The sequence below is a fragment of the Mytilus trossulus genome, chromosome 11 (genome assembly GCF_036588685.1).
Source record: "Mytilus trossulus isolate FHL-02 chromosome 11, PNRI_Mtr1.1.1.hap1, whole genome shotgun sequence".
Classification (NCBI taxonomy): Eukaryota; Metazoa; Mollusca; class Bivalvia; order Mytilida; family Mytilidae; genus Mytilus; species Mytilus trossulus.
The window spans coordinates 9794841-9813507 of NC_086383.1; the positions used below are offsets into that span (position 1 = coordinate 9794841).

The following is an 18667-nucleotide window of genomic DNA, read 5'->3' on the forward strand; positions in this document are numbered from 1 at the left end:
TTTAATGTTTCTTTGATATCTATCTTTAGCTTGTCTTCTGAGCATTTCTCTCTTTTTTGTAACCTTGATGTTCATGCTTTTCAATAAAATAAAAAAAATAAATAATTCTGTTATATCATCTGTTGAAATTTAAAGTTTCATCAACTTGAATGGCATATTTATATATACATATTCAATTAAATTGTGAATCACAAACTAACTTTCTGAAGCTTTCTTATGAAAACTATCTAGTTTTCTATCTTATTTCATATAACATACGTTAGCAATATTTGGTGTACTTGTTGTTTTACGGAGTGCTCTCCCTTGTGCTGCTGTCAATTCCTTTACTTTCACTTCCTGTAAGACAGATAAAATAGTGATGATTTAAAATTCATTTTATGGTTGAATTTAGCCCTCAATTGTAAAATGATTTTTTTTTAAACTGGTTTTTTTTTTTTTTTTTTTAAATTTTAGCAGATTACTGGGGATTCATTATTATTCGTTGGATATCAATTTGCCTGAATTTCTTAGGCACAGGTGAACCAAGAAATAAATCGTTCAACAAATAACTAATTTTCTACAGGCTTGTATGCAGATTTTGGCAAAACCACGAAGTTATAAATCCACCTACATGTAAGTTTTCCTAAACCCATAAAAATAAATGAATCCACAGTAGTTCATGTCAACTTAATTTTGTTTTTCAATTTTAAGCCCTCACTATGCATGAAGACTTTTACATGTATCTATACAATACAACAATATTCTGTAAATACTCCATAAACTGCATATCAATTCTAACAAACCTGTCTAAGTCTGTCTAATGTTAATATACTCTCTACAGCGGAGACACCTTTGATATATTTTTCTATGTAAGTTTCTCCATCAGCCGTCACTTCATTCTGTGATGCAGCCATCTGTGCTAAAGTCTCCATGTTCTCTAGGTCTTCAGAAGCCTGTCAATAATTTTAAAAGAAGTATTTAAAGTTATTGTGTTATTATTAGAAACATGTCAATAGTTTTTTTTCTACAGAAATATTTCCAGTTAAATAAAACAAATGTGAACTTCAGGAGGAGATCTATTAGAGTTGTCTTATTACTACATCTTCTTTCAACTTTTTTCAACCGGATTTGTTCAGCTTTTGATATATATGATTGCTACATTAGTACAATATTTTTATGATTTTGACATAACCATCCAAAATTTTAGTTTAATTATTGCATTTTCATGAAAAGCTGCATACAGATATATGTGTCAAAATATCAGAATGCAAGTCCTCATTATTGTAATACTCACCAAGTCACATTATTCATCTTGTCAAATTGTTCTAATTTTATCAAATAATACAATTTCTTACCTTAGGTATATTAGAAACAACTTCATATGAAATTCCACTAGAAAATAATTTCTCCTGCAAAGACACAAAACAACTTTAAATAGGTTAGGAGTAAAAAAACTTGCTATTGTGACATAACTTTATGATGTGTAAATGAAAAATGATAATGACCAACGGGCCAGGATGGCTGTTAAAAACATCGAGCAGAAAGTTAAATACATATTCAGGATACTCTCATGCTAAAGTGATACATATATTTTTCCCCTGCTTTGTGCAAGTCCAATGCTGAGTCAAATATGTAGAGTGATAGTTCACAAGGTAACGTCAGAAGGAATGCATGTCACCTTATTCTGAAAACAACATCCGAAAGGAGCATGCATAGCAAGAGAGGGTGTAAAGACCAATTTCAAAGTTTTGGGTTTGAATTAACTAGTTTTGAACCCAAGATATTCAGCCCTCAAGGTGAACACAAAACCACAAGGTCACAGAGGCAGTTGAAAACATGGATGTAACCTAATTTATACAGTTTTTAATCTTTTTACTGGCTACCTAAAAAACTGTTGCAAAAAAATCAATGAAGTTAATCACTTGCTTAAGAATTTTTTAAAGCACAGTAAAGCACATAAACTGTACCAGGTGAGGGGAGGGTTGGGATTCCGCTAACATGTTTACCCCCGCCCTAGTCTATATTTATGTGCTTGTCCAAAGTCAGGAGCCTGTAATTCAGTGGTTGTTGTTCGTTTATATGTTACATATTTGTTTTTCATTCATTTTTGTACATAAATTAGGCAGATAGTTTTCTCCTTTGAATTGTTTTACATTGTCATTTCAGGGCCTTTTATAGCTGACTATGCAGTATGGGCTTTGTTCATTGTTAACCTATTGTTTCTTGTGTTATTTTGATCTCTTGTGGAGATTTGTCTAGTTGGCAATCATACCACATCTTCTTTTTTTTATTTTAATTATGTATTTCTACCATTAATTTCTTTCTAACCTGACAGAGAGAAGTATTTCTTTTCACAGTTCTTACCTGTCCAGTAATTTTCTTCTTTAATCTATCAGTCAGACTTGTTATACTAAAGTTTGTATAAATATTGAGACAAATTCTTTTCCTTAACACTATTTCTAAGTACGCTGGATGACTAAGTCTTATAACAGCTTTTAATATCATATAAACACGTTCATTGGATGATGTAACACGATTTAAACTTGGTGAATCATGAATCGATGAGTCCCATGAAACAACAGCAGATATCTGAAAAATAAAATATAAAAACATTTTGTACACATATTAACATCATGCGTTTTGTTCATTGCTAAAAAGGCTACCTACAGTTGTTGATGGCTATGTCATTTGGTCTATTGCAATCATACCACATCTTCTCACTTTTTAATAAATATGAGGCAGGCCTTATTCAGTAAGAGGATAAGGTTGCAAAAGTTTATATTTTTTCACAATTATGACTGTGTGTGGCCTTAGTTAAGTTGTGGTATTAAGACTTTTAATTTTTAAATTATTCCTACATTGGACCTAATTAGTTGTTTTGGAAAAGCTACTGTGAATTCAGATTTTTTTGTAATGTTTTTTTTTTATTATTATTATTGAGCAAAATGCCATTGGAAAAAAAAAATTCAAATTTTTAAACCATTACTTGTAAGCAGCTTTTTGAATAAATTTCTTTATATTATGAAATCTTGCTTTTTGGTGACATAAGCTGAGACAACACAATATATCATAAGATATGAAAGTTTACTCACACTGTCCTTATCTGTAATGTTTTTAATGATTGGAAGATTGAAGAATTGAGATGATTGTTCTTTAGGAAGAATGGAGTTGAAGCCTGCAGCCTGTAATCCTTCTCTAGCACTGGGCGTACTCAGATCATCAGCTGTAATGAAAATAAAAGAATCCATTCATTGTTGTGATAATCATATCCCCACTTGTCAAATGTTTTGGAAAACAGGAATAAATTTGTTAAAAAAACCACGCACATGTGACAAGTTGTCACTGTTTGCTGACCAAATATGATTTTTTTTCTCTTATTACTGTCTCTTGAAAATGATGCTTTTCTTCATCTTTGAAAAATTACATAAAAGTTTTACTCATTTTGTAAACTATCAAAATGCTAATGCTAAAACAAGTTTCATTAACCTGTAAAAAATTAAAGAAAAAAAAATTGAAAAAAATCTTCAGAATTTAGCTGTATTGTCTTTTGATAAAACAAAGAAGCATCTGTCCAAGTTTCATAAAACTCTATTTAGGTATCAAAAAGTTATTAATGTCTAAAAATTATTACAACACACCTAAATGCTGCTAATGATGGAATATAAGGCCCCTATATTTTTTAGGGCAAACAGAAAAGGCTTTCGGCTGTTGTCTGCTCTTTGGTTGGGTTGTTGTCTCTTTGACATATTCCCCACTTCCATACTCAATTTTAAATCAATTATTTTGTGACTTCTCTTATAACATTTCTGTTAACTTTGTTTAAATGACTGTATACAAGTATTCTCTATTCTGTTAGTATAAGTAAGTGTTTACTATGTTAGTATAAGTTAGTGTTTTCTATATGTTAGTATAAGTTAGTGTTTTCTATGTTAGTATAAGTTAGTGTTTTCTATATGTTAGTATAAGTTAGTGTTTTCTATGTTAGTATAAGTAAGTGTTTACTATGTTAGTATAAGTTAGTGTTTTCTATATGTTAGTATAAGTTAGTGTTTTCTATGTTAGTATAAGTTAGTGTTTTCTATATGTTAGTATAAGTTAGTGTTTTCTATATGTTAGTATAAGTTAGTGTTTACTATGTTAGTATAAGTTAGTGTTTACTATATGTTAGTATAAGTTAGTGTTTACTATATGTTAGTATAAATTAGTGTTTTCTATATGTTAGTGTTTACTATGTTAGTACAAGTTAGTGTTTTCTATATGTTAGTATAGGTTAGTGTTTACTATGTTAGTATAAGTTAGTGTTTACTATGTTATTATAAGTTAGTGTTTACTATGTTAGTATAAGTTAGTGTTTACTATGTTAGTATAAGTTAGTGTTTACTATGTTAGTATAAGTTAGTGTTTACTATGTTGGTATAAGTTAGCGTTTACTATGTTGGTTTAAGTTAGTGTTTACTATGTTAGTATAAGTTAGTGTTTACTATGTTAGTATAAGTTAGTGTTTACTATGTTAGTATAAGTTAGTGTTTACTATGTGTTAGTACAAGTTAGTGTTTACTATGTGTTAGTATAAGTTAGTGTTAACTATATGTTAGTATAAGTTAGTGTTTACTTATAAGTTGACATCTTCTTGACAGTATAGACATACCATTCAGATCAAGGAAGACAACTGGTGTATGTCGTTCTATATCATCTGGGGGGTCCCTGAAAAAACATTCACCTCATTTGTTAACAGTATTATTTTTAATCAACACATGCATGACAAAAGAAATGATATAACAAAGATGGACAGACGACTGCAAACCTTAGGTCCCCTTCGACTTCATCTGTAGGGGACTATTAAAACTACTTCTAATGGATAAAAGTATATGAATGTAATCCTAACAAAATGTACAGAGAGCTATTGTTCATTTATTATATCCTGCTATCAACATTCATTTATGAGCTATGAATGTGAATAGGCATTACAGTATACAGCATTCATCAAAAGGTTGGAAACAAATTTCAGGAAATTCTGATGTTTAGTTCCAAAAAATAAGACACAATTTTCATGTATGACAAAGGAAAACTATTCTAATCAATTGATTTTGGAATGTGAGTATAAATCTATAAACAAAAAATTTGCTGTTAAAATTGAAATCTTTGGTATGTTAGTGACATTCTCACAGCAAATTCAATTTTAATTGCACAAAATATATAGAGATGTATATTCAATATACATGTACATGTATTGTCATTTTGACTCTATCCCAGATCTATTAACCTACCAATCAGCAGGTGCCCCAGGTATACCACTTCCTGGGGAGGGGACCATAACAGCATTCCTCTCCTCTGTGAGACACACCCACTGGTCCATCAGAGCTCTTTCACGATCAGCATCAGACTCTGACTTATCTGAAAGGTGAACAAAAGGTTAACATAGGAAAATAAAATTATTTTTATTGTAATCTTGTAAAATATACTTCTAAAACTTTTTATGATGTATGCTTATTTGCATTTAGTTTTTTTTTTCGCAATGTGAAAGAGTGATGATAGTTATCCTTGGAGTTTACACAGGATATTAAATGAACACACTTTTAAAGTACTGCTTAGTGCTTTGAATTTCAGTAAGCTTTTTAAACAACCACCTCTAGGGAATTGGGGAATAACATATTTAAATATCATCCACACACAAATTGTCTATAGGCTTGTATGAAGAGTTTATAAAAACTAAGAATCCACAAAAATATCCCTTAACCCATGAAATTTGGCAATCAAAATGATAAAAATCTACTAACGATGCTATAAAACACTAAATCATACCTTGCTTGTTTATAAGTTTCTGAATTTGTTCATTTAGATATTCCTTCCGTCTCTCCAATGCTTCTGACCATCGATCTCGTAATAAGTTTAAATCTTCCTCCTGATAGCTATCCAGTCCTTTCTGTGTCATTTTACTCCGAGAACATATACATCCCACAGACACAGATGATATAGATTCACATATTAAAGGTAATGTTCCTGAATTTTTACTAGGTTTCACTTTAACTCCTATTCTTCTTGTATGACCCTAAAATAAAAGATAGTAATTTAGTTAAGTCTCAGGATATTTGAAACAGTCAAGTTCTCATGTGACCATGTTAAGTGAACCATTAAATTAGGGAGTAAATGGTGATTTGGCAAACAATTTTAAAAGTTCACACCATCATGAACAAGAGTACTAAGTTTATCATTGATGTGAACACATGGTTATTAAGTACCTTTACATTAATCTCTAACCAGATATAGGATGAACAGACATAAATAAGGCCGTTAAATTTTCTCGTTTGAAATTGTCATTTTGGGGCCTTTTATAGCTGACTATGTGGTATGGGCTTTGCTCATTGTTGAAGGTCATAAGGTGACCTACAGTTTCTAACTTCTGTGTCATTTTGGTCTCTTGTGGAGAGTTGTCTCATTGGCAATCATACCACATCTTCTTTTTTTATATACACACTGACCAGCAAACATAATGCCCCTATTGTAGATTGGTCATAAAATGAACAAATTTGATTTATAATAAAAGTGAACATATTTCATATTCTGACCTGTTGTAACTGAAAGACTCCAGCCGATGGAACATCAGGTCGTGGCTGTACTACAACAGGAACATACTCCCCCTGGTGGTTAAGTTCTTGTACGTCAACGAACATTTCAATCTTTCTCATAACTTCCTGCCATCTGTTAACAATAAATACAAAGATCATTAGATTCTCCTTATGCAAATCTATTGACTATAACACAACAACTATCCAAGATTAATTTTTTAAATTGATGAAAATTATAATAAAAAATTCTCATAACATATAGGGCAGAAGCATTTGCAGTTCTAGACCAAAAAAGGCTGACAATTTGAACAGTTATCAAAGATCTATTTTCCAATCTCTCTAAAGGAAGCCATATATTCAGTATAATCATTTCTCATTATGACCTTGACAAAAAACTTATTATAACTCCAGTAACCTCAGACTGTCAAATGTTTGTTTTAAAGGTTTGACCTATGACCCTTGGGTAACAATATTCATGATCTGATATTAACATGGTCTAGTTTTATCCTTGATATCAAATCTTTGACCTCAATGACCCATTGGTGACAATGTCATACATACCTTTCTGACAATGACCTTGATCTGATATTAACATTGTCAACAGTTTTATCATTTATATTGAATCCTTGACCTCTATGACCCTTGGGTGACAATATAATACATACCTTTCTGACAATGACCTTGATCTGATATTAACATTGTCAACAGTTTTATCATTTATATTAAATCCTTGACCTCTATGACCGTTGGGTAACAATGTCATACATACCTTTCTGACAATGACCTTGACCTGATATTAACATTGTCAACAGTTTTATCGTTTATATTAAATCCTTGACTTCTATGACCCCAGACTTCTATAGATAAAGCACCATCTTGACAATATTCTATAAATTCTTCTGTCGTTTGTACTTTAAAATCCTGTAAGAGACAAAATATGATATAAAAGTATGTATAAACTATTAAAGATGTTAGTAGGAGCATTCAAATGTTTATTTCTCCACAATATCCATTAAAAGAGACACAATATATATTGGTTGATGATAAACTATCTCATACCAAACCAAAACCTGATATGAGATGGACCAACAGCATACTTATAGATTATCTTTGATCTTCTCAACAAGATTGATGTTCTAGCTTGAGCCAGTACAGCTAAAGCGAGAAAATCAATCAAGTTGAGATGACCAATGATAATCTGTTTATTGCTATTTTACCTATGACATGTCACAATTTCATGTCAATTTCATTAGCAATGCCACATATCTACTAAGTTTCTAGGAATAATTTTTCATCTCATTATCACAAAAAAATATTAAAGGAAAAATGCAAAAAATAGCGATAATTGATGGATATACATGAACAGCATCTTTTCATTGGTGGAAACAAAAATCATTGCATAAGTCATAGATTATAAGTTATATGGTTCGCTACTGACCCCCTATGGATCCATAGATGGTTAGTCAAATCCATAGGGGGTGAGGCCGGAGTGGCCGAATCCCCTATGAATTTTATTCACCCTCTATGGATCCGTAGGGGGTCAATAGTTAACCGTATAATGAATTTATCGGACGCTGGACTTTTTCTGCTGCATTTTGTTGACAAATAAACAATGAAACACAACAACATTAATAGATGAGGTCGCCATTAACGTGTCATGAACCCCATATGAAACTTACTAACCCATACAGTCTCATAGGGGGTCACCACCTGATGGTGTTTAACCAATCACAACATGATATTTCATCTGTGGTCCGATATTAAAGATTTTTGGTTCATTGTTAGTTCATGACATTTATGCATACCCTACAAAACATCTTTTCTTTGAGTTGTGAGTAAACCCTGATTTCAGCATAAATTCATTACAAATTCTTTCAATTAAAACACCTAATTAGTCTTCATTTTTTTTCTAACTTTTTAAACAATGTTTACCTTAGAATGTTTAAAAATAAACATTTTAGTGTCGTCTGCCTCACCAGCTTCAGGTTGTAGTTCAGGGGGGACAACTACAGACTCATCATGTCCCCAGAATGTGTACTGACAGAACACAAAATGGCACAGAGCTGGTGGTAAACCTTTGGCCTGATGTATACGTATCTGTAATTTAAATCATACAAATAATATCTTTCATAATATGAGCAGCTAAGGATAGACATCAACCTTATGCAAATGAATATCAGTACATCTATTCACTTACTTGGGGTGTTAAAAAAACTCTATGCAAACTTCCTTACTTGATCTAAGAACCCTATAGTATACAAAACATACCAACAGTCAGCATTTTTATTTTAAATGGTTGCTCCCCACAACGTAATTGTTCCAAAATTTAAGTTTGGAATTCCAAGGTTTACATTTGTCACTGTCTTTCATATTTGTATAATTAGAAGGCTGTATTGTGACCTATTATTCCTTACATCTACATTATTTGGACTATGATGGATAGTTATTTAACTGACATTAATAACTTTTTGGATGTCACTAAGAGGCATATTTTTTTTCTTGAGAATTAAATTTTTATTTACCCTGACAATCATTGGAGCAGAACGTCTCTCTACAGGACTTTCATCATCCTCATCTTCATTTATATCACCATAGCGATCCATGAAGGATCCTCCTAACTTGGAGATTTCTATGTGCAGTTTACCAGATACCTAAAAATATGGGTTGGAAATTCAATAATATATTGATAAAATTCAAAATGAGAATAATATTTGTCGTTTTTGAGACTATAAATATATTTTGACTATTGAATTTGTGGTTTTATATTTGTAAAAAAAAAATTAAAAAAATTGTATAATAATCTGTGTTACAAATGTTTTTTGAGAATATACAATCTCTCTTTCAAACATTAAATTTACACATTCACTGTTCACTGTTTATTGAACTTGCAGCATTCATGAAATTAGTAAAACTGTTTAGGGAAGACAATTAAAGGCTGCCACTTGTCGGCAAAATTTCTTTCTTCAAGTTAGCTTGTAATAAAGGTACATCACTAAACAGAATGATCTCGATTTGACTAATAATGGTACATGGTAGTCCAGATTCAAATTTTAGAACAAACATTCAAGGGAGACATTAAAAACATAATTACCTCCCCTTGTTGACTAATAATTGGTACATGGTAGTCCAGTTTCACATCGTGGAACAAACATTCAAGGAAGACATTAGCTACACCAATTAAGTTATGATTTTCCTGGGACTCATAAAATGGATCTCCTTTTACCGCTGGGCCATCATCCTGCAATACAAAAATACAATTAACTCCGTGTTCTTATTTGTATACCTATTGAGGACAATATTAATTTTTACAAGGAACTGTTGAAAATATACCTTAACAAATGGTTATTTTTTCTTTTCTTTCTGTAAAATTCTTTTCAAAATACAATGTATGCTAGGGAAATGTAAATATCATAAAAAAGAATTTAGATGCTGCACTATTGTTCAGAATACTTTTTGTTTGTTTAATACCCTATTGATGTCTAGCAGGGGGACAGAAAGTAGAACGGGTGCATACAACTGGGAGTTGAAATCAAAATAACAAGGAGACCAATGGAAAATGAACTAGAGGCTCCAAAGAGCCTGTGTCGCTCACCTTAGTCTATGTGAATATTAAACAAAGGACACAGATGGATTTATGACAAAATTGTGTTTTGGTGATGGGATGTGTTTGTAGATCTTACTTTTCTAAACATTCTTGCTGCTTACAATTATCTCTATCTATAAGAACTTGGCCCAATAAATTCAGTGGAAAAAGTTGGTGAAAATTTACAAATTTTAAGAAAATTGTTAAAAATTGACCATTTCGGTCATGTTGACTTATTTGTAGATCTTACTTTGCTGTACATTTTTGCTGTTTATCTCTATCTATAATAATATTCAAGATAATAACACAAAACAGCAAAATTTCCTTAAAATTACCAATTCAGGGGCAGCAACCCAACAACAGGTTGTCCCATTCATCTTAAAATTTCAGGGCAGATAGATCTGTCCAGATAAACAATTTTACCCCTTGTCAGATTTGCTCTAAATGCTTTGGTTTTAGAATAATAACCAAAAACTGCATTTACAACAACAAATGGAAGTTTTTAACGACCTTGACTGGCTATACAGCCCTTGCACGGTCGGTCATTTAACCTCCATGTTCTATTTTTAGCCGTGGCGGCCATCTTGGTTGGTTTGCCTGGTCAAAAAACACAAATTTTAAACTAGATACATCAATGATGATTGTAGCTAAGTTTGGATTAATTTGGCCCAGTAGTTTCAGAGAAGATTTTTGTAAAAGATCATGGAGATTTACGAAAAATGGTTAAAAATTGACTATAAAGGGCAATAACTCCTAAAGGGGTCAACTGAGCATTTTGTTCATGTTGACTTATTTGTAAATCTTACTTTGCTGAACATTATTGCTGTTTACAGTTTATCTCCATCTATAATAATATTCAAGATAATAACCAAAAACAGTAAAATTTCCTTAAAATTATCAATTTAGGGGCAGCACCCCAACAATGGGTTGTCTGATTCATCTGAAAATTTCAGGGCAGATAGTTCTTGACCTGATAAACAATTTTATCCTGGTCAGATTTGCTCTAAATGCTTTGGTTTGTGAGTTATAAGCCAAAAACTGCATTTTACCCCTATGTTCTATTTTAGCCATGGCGGCCATCTTGGTTGGTTGGCCAGGTAAAAAAACACAAATTTAAAACTAGATACATCAATGATGATTGTGGCCAAGTTTGGTTCAATTTGGCCCAGTAGTTTCAGAGGAGAAGATTTTTGTAAAAGTTAATGACGATGGACGACGACAGACGCCACACACCGGACGCCAAGTGATGAGAAAAGCTCACTTGGCCTTTTAGGCCAGGTGAGCTAAAAAGGGGAGATTACTGTGAAAATATTTAAAATTCATGCACATATGTAAATAAGTAAAACTTAACTGATAAGTTTAATAGTGTCATGTTTAAAGTACAGAAAAAACAAGAATGTGTCCTCAGTACACAAATGCCCCACTCACACTATCATTTTCTATGTTCAGTGGACCATGACATTGGGATAAAAACTCTAATTTGGCATTAAAATTAGAAAGATCATATCATAGGGAACATGTGTACTAAGTTTGAAGTTGATTGAACTTCAACTTCATCAAAAACTACCTTGACCAAAAACCTGAAGCGGGACAGACAGACGAACGTACAGACCAGAAAACATAATGCCCCTCTACTGTCGTAGGTGGGGCATAAAAAGAGACAGAAATGAAAGTAACACATCAATACATCAATAAATGTCTTGGTTGTAGGGAAAAGCAAAGCAAAGGAAGGGACAGTAACTTTTTTGTCACCCAGTCACCATAAGTACGAGCACAGGTAAAGTCAGGTAAAGTAATTCAATTGAAAATTTTTATGAAATAATACTCCAATAAATCTTGGTGCATTCTTATGAAATGAACTTTTTTCCCCCAAATCATTCAAAATATCTCCAAAATATATATAGCATAAAAAATACTTTAAAAAAAAAAATTAAAGCAAATTTGCAAAAATGAATATAAGGACATGTGGGGTGACAGCAATCAAACAACACAACATAGCGAAATAAATTTACCAGAAAGGTATTAATATATTTTTAAAGCTTCCTTTCTGTTTTAAAAAATAAAATCAACTGATCTAAAAGAACATTTAACCATGCAACTGAATAAAATGCAAACTAAAACATCATGCAAAGCACACAAACCCCCGACTCGTCATCAACCTCGTCCAGTACCATCATTGGTAGCCCCTGGGACTTCCTCTCTTCATACATGTCCCTCATGTCTATCAACTTGTTCTCAAACTTCTCCATTGACCAGATCTGATTGGCTCGGTTCTTCCTCTTTACTAAGATGGCAGGTTCACTCACAAATGTTCCTTTCTAAAATATGAAGAGAACCAATTATTGTAAACATGGAAATTTGTTTTTGATTTTCTGAATTCACATAAAAATGCTACAATCCTGCTGTAATTGTTGGTGATCTCAGGTGCTCATTCTGCTCCACATCTGGCACCTGTTGTGTTGCTTATGTAAGAACAAATTCCCTAGGTTACATACAGGTTTTAAGATGATGTGATTGTGGTCACGACAATCAGAATATACCAAACAATTTCCCTCTTTTTTTAATAAACCAAAGTTTCCTGGTATCCCCCTTTTCAATGTAAAAATATCACCATCTATGTCTGCATATTCCATACTTTCCCCGACAACCTGAGTACATGGACAACAGTACACTTACCAGTCTGTTAGGACTAAGGTAACATGGACTTACCCGTCTGTTAGGACTAAGGTAACATGGACTTACCCGTCTATTAGGGCTAAGGTTACATGCAGGTATCTGGAGAGTGACATGGAACTCTGTTCTTTTTCCCATCTCCTGAGCTAACACATTAGCTTCCTGTACGGAGGCATTGGCCTTCGCCACTTCCTCTCGTAACTTCACTAAACTTTGTTTAAAGGTTTTCTCTCTGTAAATACAAGAAATGTTAAATTAAAAACCTAAATCTGAAGAAAAAATTACAAGTAAAAAATATACGAAATGCAATACAAGAGATCCAAGTGAAGATAGTTTTTGAATAACTGGAAATAATCCTGAAAAATATCTGAATTGACCAATTTCTTAATGTGACATCATAATCACACAAGTAGAGCCTGAAAATGATATAGAAAGGTATCTATAACCAAGATAGGATTGGACTCTGTTATGGACACCTTTCTCTGTTTGAGGATAATTTCATTTCAATTACCAATAGCAGCTTTGATAGGCTTTCAACGTTTTAAATAGAAAGAACTTTCTATTTGTTTTTACGACATCTACAATGTTTTCTGATTATTTTATAGAATTTTTCCTAGGTCTGCAAAATTTCATTCTTCAAGTTAGCTTGTAATAAATTTCCTTATTCTCACTTAGAATTAAATGCATTTTTTTTTAAATTTAGCAAATAAAAATATTTGAATCTTTAATTCTTAAATCACTGCTTTATTGAAACTGGTATCCTATGTCATACTGATGGTAACCAGATTTACCTTTCTTCTGCCCATATCTGGTACCGTTTCTGTATCCCACTATTAGTAGAACCAGTAGGTGATGTAAAGTTCATACTGAATGGCAGTATAGGCATGGATGGGGTACCAGGAGACATAATCTGGTTCCTTAACAACTGCATTTGTCTTTCGTACTGCTTTCTTTGTTGTTCTAATGCTTCTGCAAATGAAGTGAGTTTTAAAGACTTGATAAAAAATACCTGATTTTGGAGTTTGTTAAGGAAAAACATGTTAAACCATTAAAGTCCTACATCTCATTTAATAGAAATACATATTTTTTATCAGAAAACAAAGTTATATAAAAGAGTTCACTTGAATTTTAGGCACACATACTCTCATTTAATATAAAAAAGAATATATGATATGACTGCTTATAAATTATGAGACAACTCTCCATAAGAGACCAAAATGACACTGAAATTAACAGCTATATAAGCCTGTATATAACATTCAAAACATCTATTGTATGTATAAAAGATGAATTATGTTCTCCTGTACTTGATATCCCTAATGGAAGTCAGATGACAGAGTGATGAAGAAAAATACATGTTTCTGTGTCATTTGGTCTCTTGTGGAGAGCTGTCTCATTGGCAATCATACCACATCTTCTTTTTTTATTACATTCTGCAATGACAAGGAGCCATGTGGATATCATATCAAAGTTTGTAATTCTCTGTTATAATCAAATGGAAAAAATTACATTCAAAAACATACCATACAAGTATGATAACCATATATAGGTTTGTTTCATAAACCAAGGTCATGTCAGTTATTTATAAAGGTATTGTTTAAAGGTAAACATGTTCAGGAATGTACAAGTAAAGTTTGTCAGCCGGGTTTCAAGGACACAAATAATCACTATAAAGAGTATGAAACTAGAAATCTGTTTCTTGGCATAGATTATATATAATTGATGTCTTAACGCATTATATTTCATAGAATACTGATGTTTAAACTTACATATTATAACCTTTATTCTTTTATTTGAAAAGTCTAAAGAATCAGTAATTATTAGTCTACCATTTCAAAAAGTATTTTAATATTTCTCCCTTCATCCTAAGGCTTCTATTACTAATATCTAAATGATGCCTATAATAAACTTTTACAATCATAACCAATAACTACCAAACAGTGGTACCTCCCTACTAATCTATTTTCATCTTCCTTTTTTGTTTCAATATTATCACTAATAGAACAAAAATGTGTCCATAGTACATGGATGCCCCACTCGACTATCATTTTCTATGTTCAATGGACCGTGGAATTGGGGTCAAAACTCTAATTTGGCATTCAATTTAGAAAAATCATATCATAGGGAGCATGTGTACTAACTTTAAAGTTGATTGGACTTCAGCTTTATCAAAAACTACCTAGACCAAAAACTTTAACCTGAAGCGGGACAGACAGACGAACAGACACACAGACAAGAAAACATAATGCCCCTCTACTATCTTAGGTGGGTCATAATAAAAAGAAATGCTTATCCTCTACAGTCTCCTGAATTAATATATCTGTCCCTTATAGGGTTTTTGCTTCTGATGTCTCTACTTTGGTCATCCTCTCCAAAATAACAATTTTTTTTTTTTTTATTCTTTTCCTAGTTAGGTACCAGGCATAATAGTTCCCTTTATCCTCTCTAAAAGTATAAAATCACCAACCTGACTGTAAGACCCCTCTCCTTTAACCCCCCTCCCCCAAAAAATGTACCAACCTTCTTTGTCCTCTTGATGTTGTTTTACAATGCCTTCTATAGCCTCTTGAATAGGATCATTACTAACCCTGTCCCCTACACACACCTCAAACAATATACAAGAGGCTGTCACAACGACAGCAAACCGGATTTATTTAGCATTTATTTGTGTCCTGGCAATATCACAAGAACCATTACTGATGATTGGTGAAAGTGAAAATTGTCAATATCAAATTTGACCTCTATTTTGTCATCAGTATCAACATATTAAAATTTGAAAAGCTTAGATTGAATGGTTTGTGAGTAAATGCAACAACGTGAATGGAAATAGATATAGGAAGATGTGGTGTGAGTGCCAATGAGACAACTCTCCATCCAAATAACAATTTAAAAATTAAACCATTATAGGTTAAAGTACAGCCTTCAACACGGAGCCTTGGCTCACACCATTTAACGATCTTTCAAGAACCATAACTCCTGAACGGTAAAAGTCAAAATCGTCATTATTGAACTTGACCTCTATTTTGTCATCAGTAACAACATATTAAAATTTGAAAAGCTTTGGTTGAATGGTTCATGAGAAAATGCACGGACACGACTGGAAACACCATTTTTCAATCTTTCAAGAACCATAACTCCTGAACGGTATAAGTCAAAATCGTCTTTATTGAACTTGACCTCCATTTAGTCACCAGTAACAACATATTAAAATTTGGGAAGCTTTGGTAAAACAGTTCATGCGTAAATGCACGGACACGACTGGAAACGCCATTTTTCAATCTTTCAAGAACCATAACTGCTGAACGGTATAAGTCAAAATCGTCATTATTGAACTTGACCTCCATTTTGTCACCAGTAACAACATATTAAAATTTGGGAAGCTTTGGTGGAACTGTTCATGCGTAAATGCACGGACACGACTGGAAACGCCATTTTTTCAATCTTTCAAGAACCATAACTCCTGAACGGTAAAAGTCAAAATGGCCATTATTGAACTTGACCTTCATTTAGTTGTCAGTAACAACATATTAAAATTTTAAAAGCTTTGATCGAACAGTTCTTGAGTTAATGCACGGACAACATTTGATTGCCGCCCGCCCCACCGACCGACCGCTGTGCATTCCCAATTTAATAACCGACATTTTTGTCACAAAAATCCGGTTAAAAAACCTTTTTTGTTTTATAATGCTTTCTATACCCTCTAGTATGGGATCAATACTGACTTGACTGTAAGACACTTCTCCCCCCCCCCCCCCCCCAAAAAAAAATAAATAAATAAATAAAATAATAAAATAATGATTAAAAAAAAAAAAAAAAGCACCAACCTTCTTTGTCCTCTTGGTGTTGTTTTACAATGCCTTCTATAGCTTCTTGAATAGGATCATTACTAAACTGTTTATCCATTAATTCTTGCTGAGCAAAACTGTAATCTATCTGTTGTTCTGGTTCAGTTGCACTCTGCGGACCTGTTATAATTAATTACTGATTAATTATTCATTGTTTAGATAACAAGCATCAGAATGTATATACATGTATCAATTATTATTTATATGGAATAGATAAAACATATCTTTGTAAGTATTAATTATCAATAGCTGCATATAAAATCAGATTAAATGCATATTTTCCATAACTTGCCATGTATACTATCATTGGAGGAGAATAATTAATCTAGATGTAATGCAAAAATTTGTTCAAGGACAACATTATTTTTGTAAATTAAGAAATTTGTAAACACAAAACATGGAATCATTTAACTTAAAAAAACATTATGCTAAAATAGTCCTATGGGCCATGGGAGCATTGCCATATATGTAAGTCTAAAAAAATATTTGGAAAATTTCAGTTTAAAAAAAATCATAAAAAGTTGGTAATATTTCACTATTGTTTACCCAACAGGTCATATTATTCATATCTGTTTAAGTCATGAAAGTCAGAGAATTATGGCGTTGACAATTTTTTTGAAATTCAATCCATTAAAATTTGAAAATAAGTAATACATTTCCCATAATGCAATTTACATTTGTGACCACATTTGATCAGTTCTCAATGTATTTACATCATTTATATGTACAGTAATTAAATTTCCCGTATAATAAATCACTAATGGGATGAAATATTCAGAAATGCCAGTAGTATATTTTATATTCAAGTGTTTCTTAAAGAGTTTTTATCCATCTGACCAAGATATGTGGGGAAAAACACTTACAATAGCTCTTTTGTGATTGTGTCAGCGTAAATATACTAAGTTGTCTTCTTATCAGTTTTTTTTATTGTCTTGGGATTCTTTTAAAAGCTAAATCTATGAATAATTTCTTTACAAGCAGTCGAAAAGGCAGCCTCTTTAATGTCCTTAATTTCTTAGAATGAAATATTGAAATTTTAATACTCAAGAGACTTTTTTCTGTCATGACATAGCCAACTTTTTATCGCAGCAATCTGATACACGACCGTGACATTGTTAACAATCTAATTGAATGATTTTTCAATTGTCTGTTGCTGAATGTCCAGTGGCAAATATTTCATGTGCATTAAAGACACTACAACTAAATACAAACATTAATGCCAAGTTTCCCTGACTGAGTTCAACAGATCATTTTAATCTTTGTACCATCAAATTCTATTCCAGTAGAAAAACTGTTAGGATTTTTTAAAACACTTACAAATGTCAATCATTGATTTTACTGTTGCAAACTAATTATTACAGGCAATGCTTTAGCAGAGCTATAATAAAAAGGATTTTTGTGTCTGCTAAGTTTCATACTTATTTTGTCAAGCAGTTGGTAAATATTTCCATAATTTTTTTTCTCAAGAAATCCTCTGTGTCCACGTCGCAGGTGATATTGCAATAATAAACTTATAACCCTGGCAGTCTGTTTTGTTCAAATCAAACTATATTTTGTAGATCTTTACTTTATTCAAACTAAGCTTTTTCATATTGCATGCACTTAATAATAACTAGACATTTGAAGAACTCTAAATGAATCTACAGTTTTAAGTCTTGTCATTAAGATTTAAGCGAGAAAGGGCAGACTAGCATCAGTCCATGCTTCATCATTACACAACAATATTGAAAATAATTGATAGTAAAACACTTACTGTTTAATTTTGGACAATTAATTCGGAAAAAATGATTGATCCCCCATAAAATCCTGTCTCCATGTCTGACTCTAGTCTTCTCCCCGATCAGTGATCCATTAACACACGTTCTAAAACAGACAAGTTATCATTACATATACTGTACTCTGAAAAAACTTACTTAATTCTTAAATCAAATTAAAATTTAGCTATTATGCAATCAACAGAAAAGAGCTTTCTGTCTGGTCATTAAAAGACACATATATTTTAATTATCAATTAGTTGTAAG

At 32.1% G+C, this 18667-nt stretch overlaps 1 protein-coding gene across 6 annotated transcripts in view; it reads right to left on the reverse strand.

Annotated features, from left to right (window-relative positions):
* The window catches only part of LOC134690720 (kinesin-like protein KIF13B), a 111015-nt gene that overhangs the window by 30016 nt on the left and 62332 nt on the right, over positions 1-18667 (reverse strand). For 4 of the 6 annotated variants that reach the window (XM_063550750.1, XM_063550749.1, XM_063550745.1 and 1 more), the window contains 18 exons: positions 18400-18509; positions 16626-16766; positions 13593-13770; positions 12871-13033; positions 12270-12446; positions 9637-9783; positions 9068-9196; positions 8478-8642; positions 7315-7466; positions 6546-6678; positions 5782-6028; positions 5247-5373; positions 4628-4683; positions 3072-3202; positions 2344-2568; positions 1335-1388; positions 783-932; positions 259-336 (listed from right to left, as the gene is read on the reverse strand). In XM_063550750.1, the coding sequence (XP_063406820.1) occupies positions 259-336; positions 783-932; positions 1335-1388; positions 2344-2568; positions 3072-3202; positions 4628-4683; positions 5247-5373; positions 5782-6028; positions 6546-6678; positions 7315-7466; positions 8478-8642; positions 9068-9196; positions 9637-9783; positions 12270-12446; positions 12871-13033; positions 13593-13770; positions 16626-16766; positions 18400-18509 (2563 nt within the window). Of the gene's footprint in view, positions 1-258; positions 337-782; positions 933-1334; positions 1389-2343; positions 2569-3071; positions 3203-4627; positions 4684-5246; positions 5374-5781; positions 6029-6545; positions 6679-7210; positions 7281-7314; positions 7467-8477; positions 8643-9067; positions 9197-9636; positions 9784-12269; positions 12447-12870; positions 13034-13592; positions 13771-16625; positions 16767-18399; positions 18510-18667 lie in introns of all 6 variants that reach the window. The other 2 variants (XM_063550748.1, XM_063550747.1) reach the window with 2 other exon arrangements.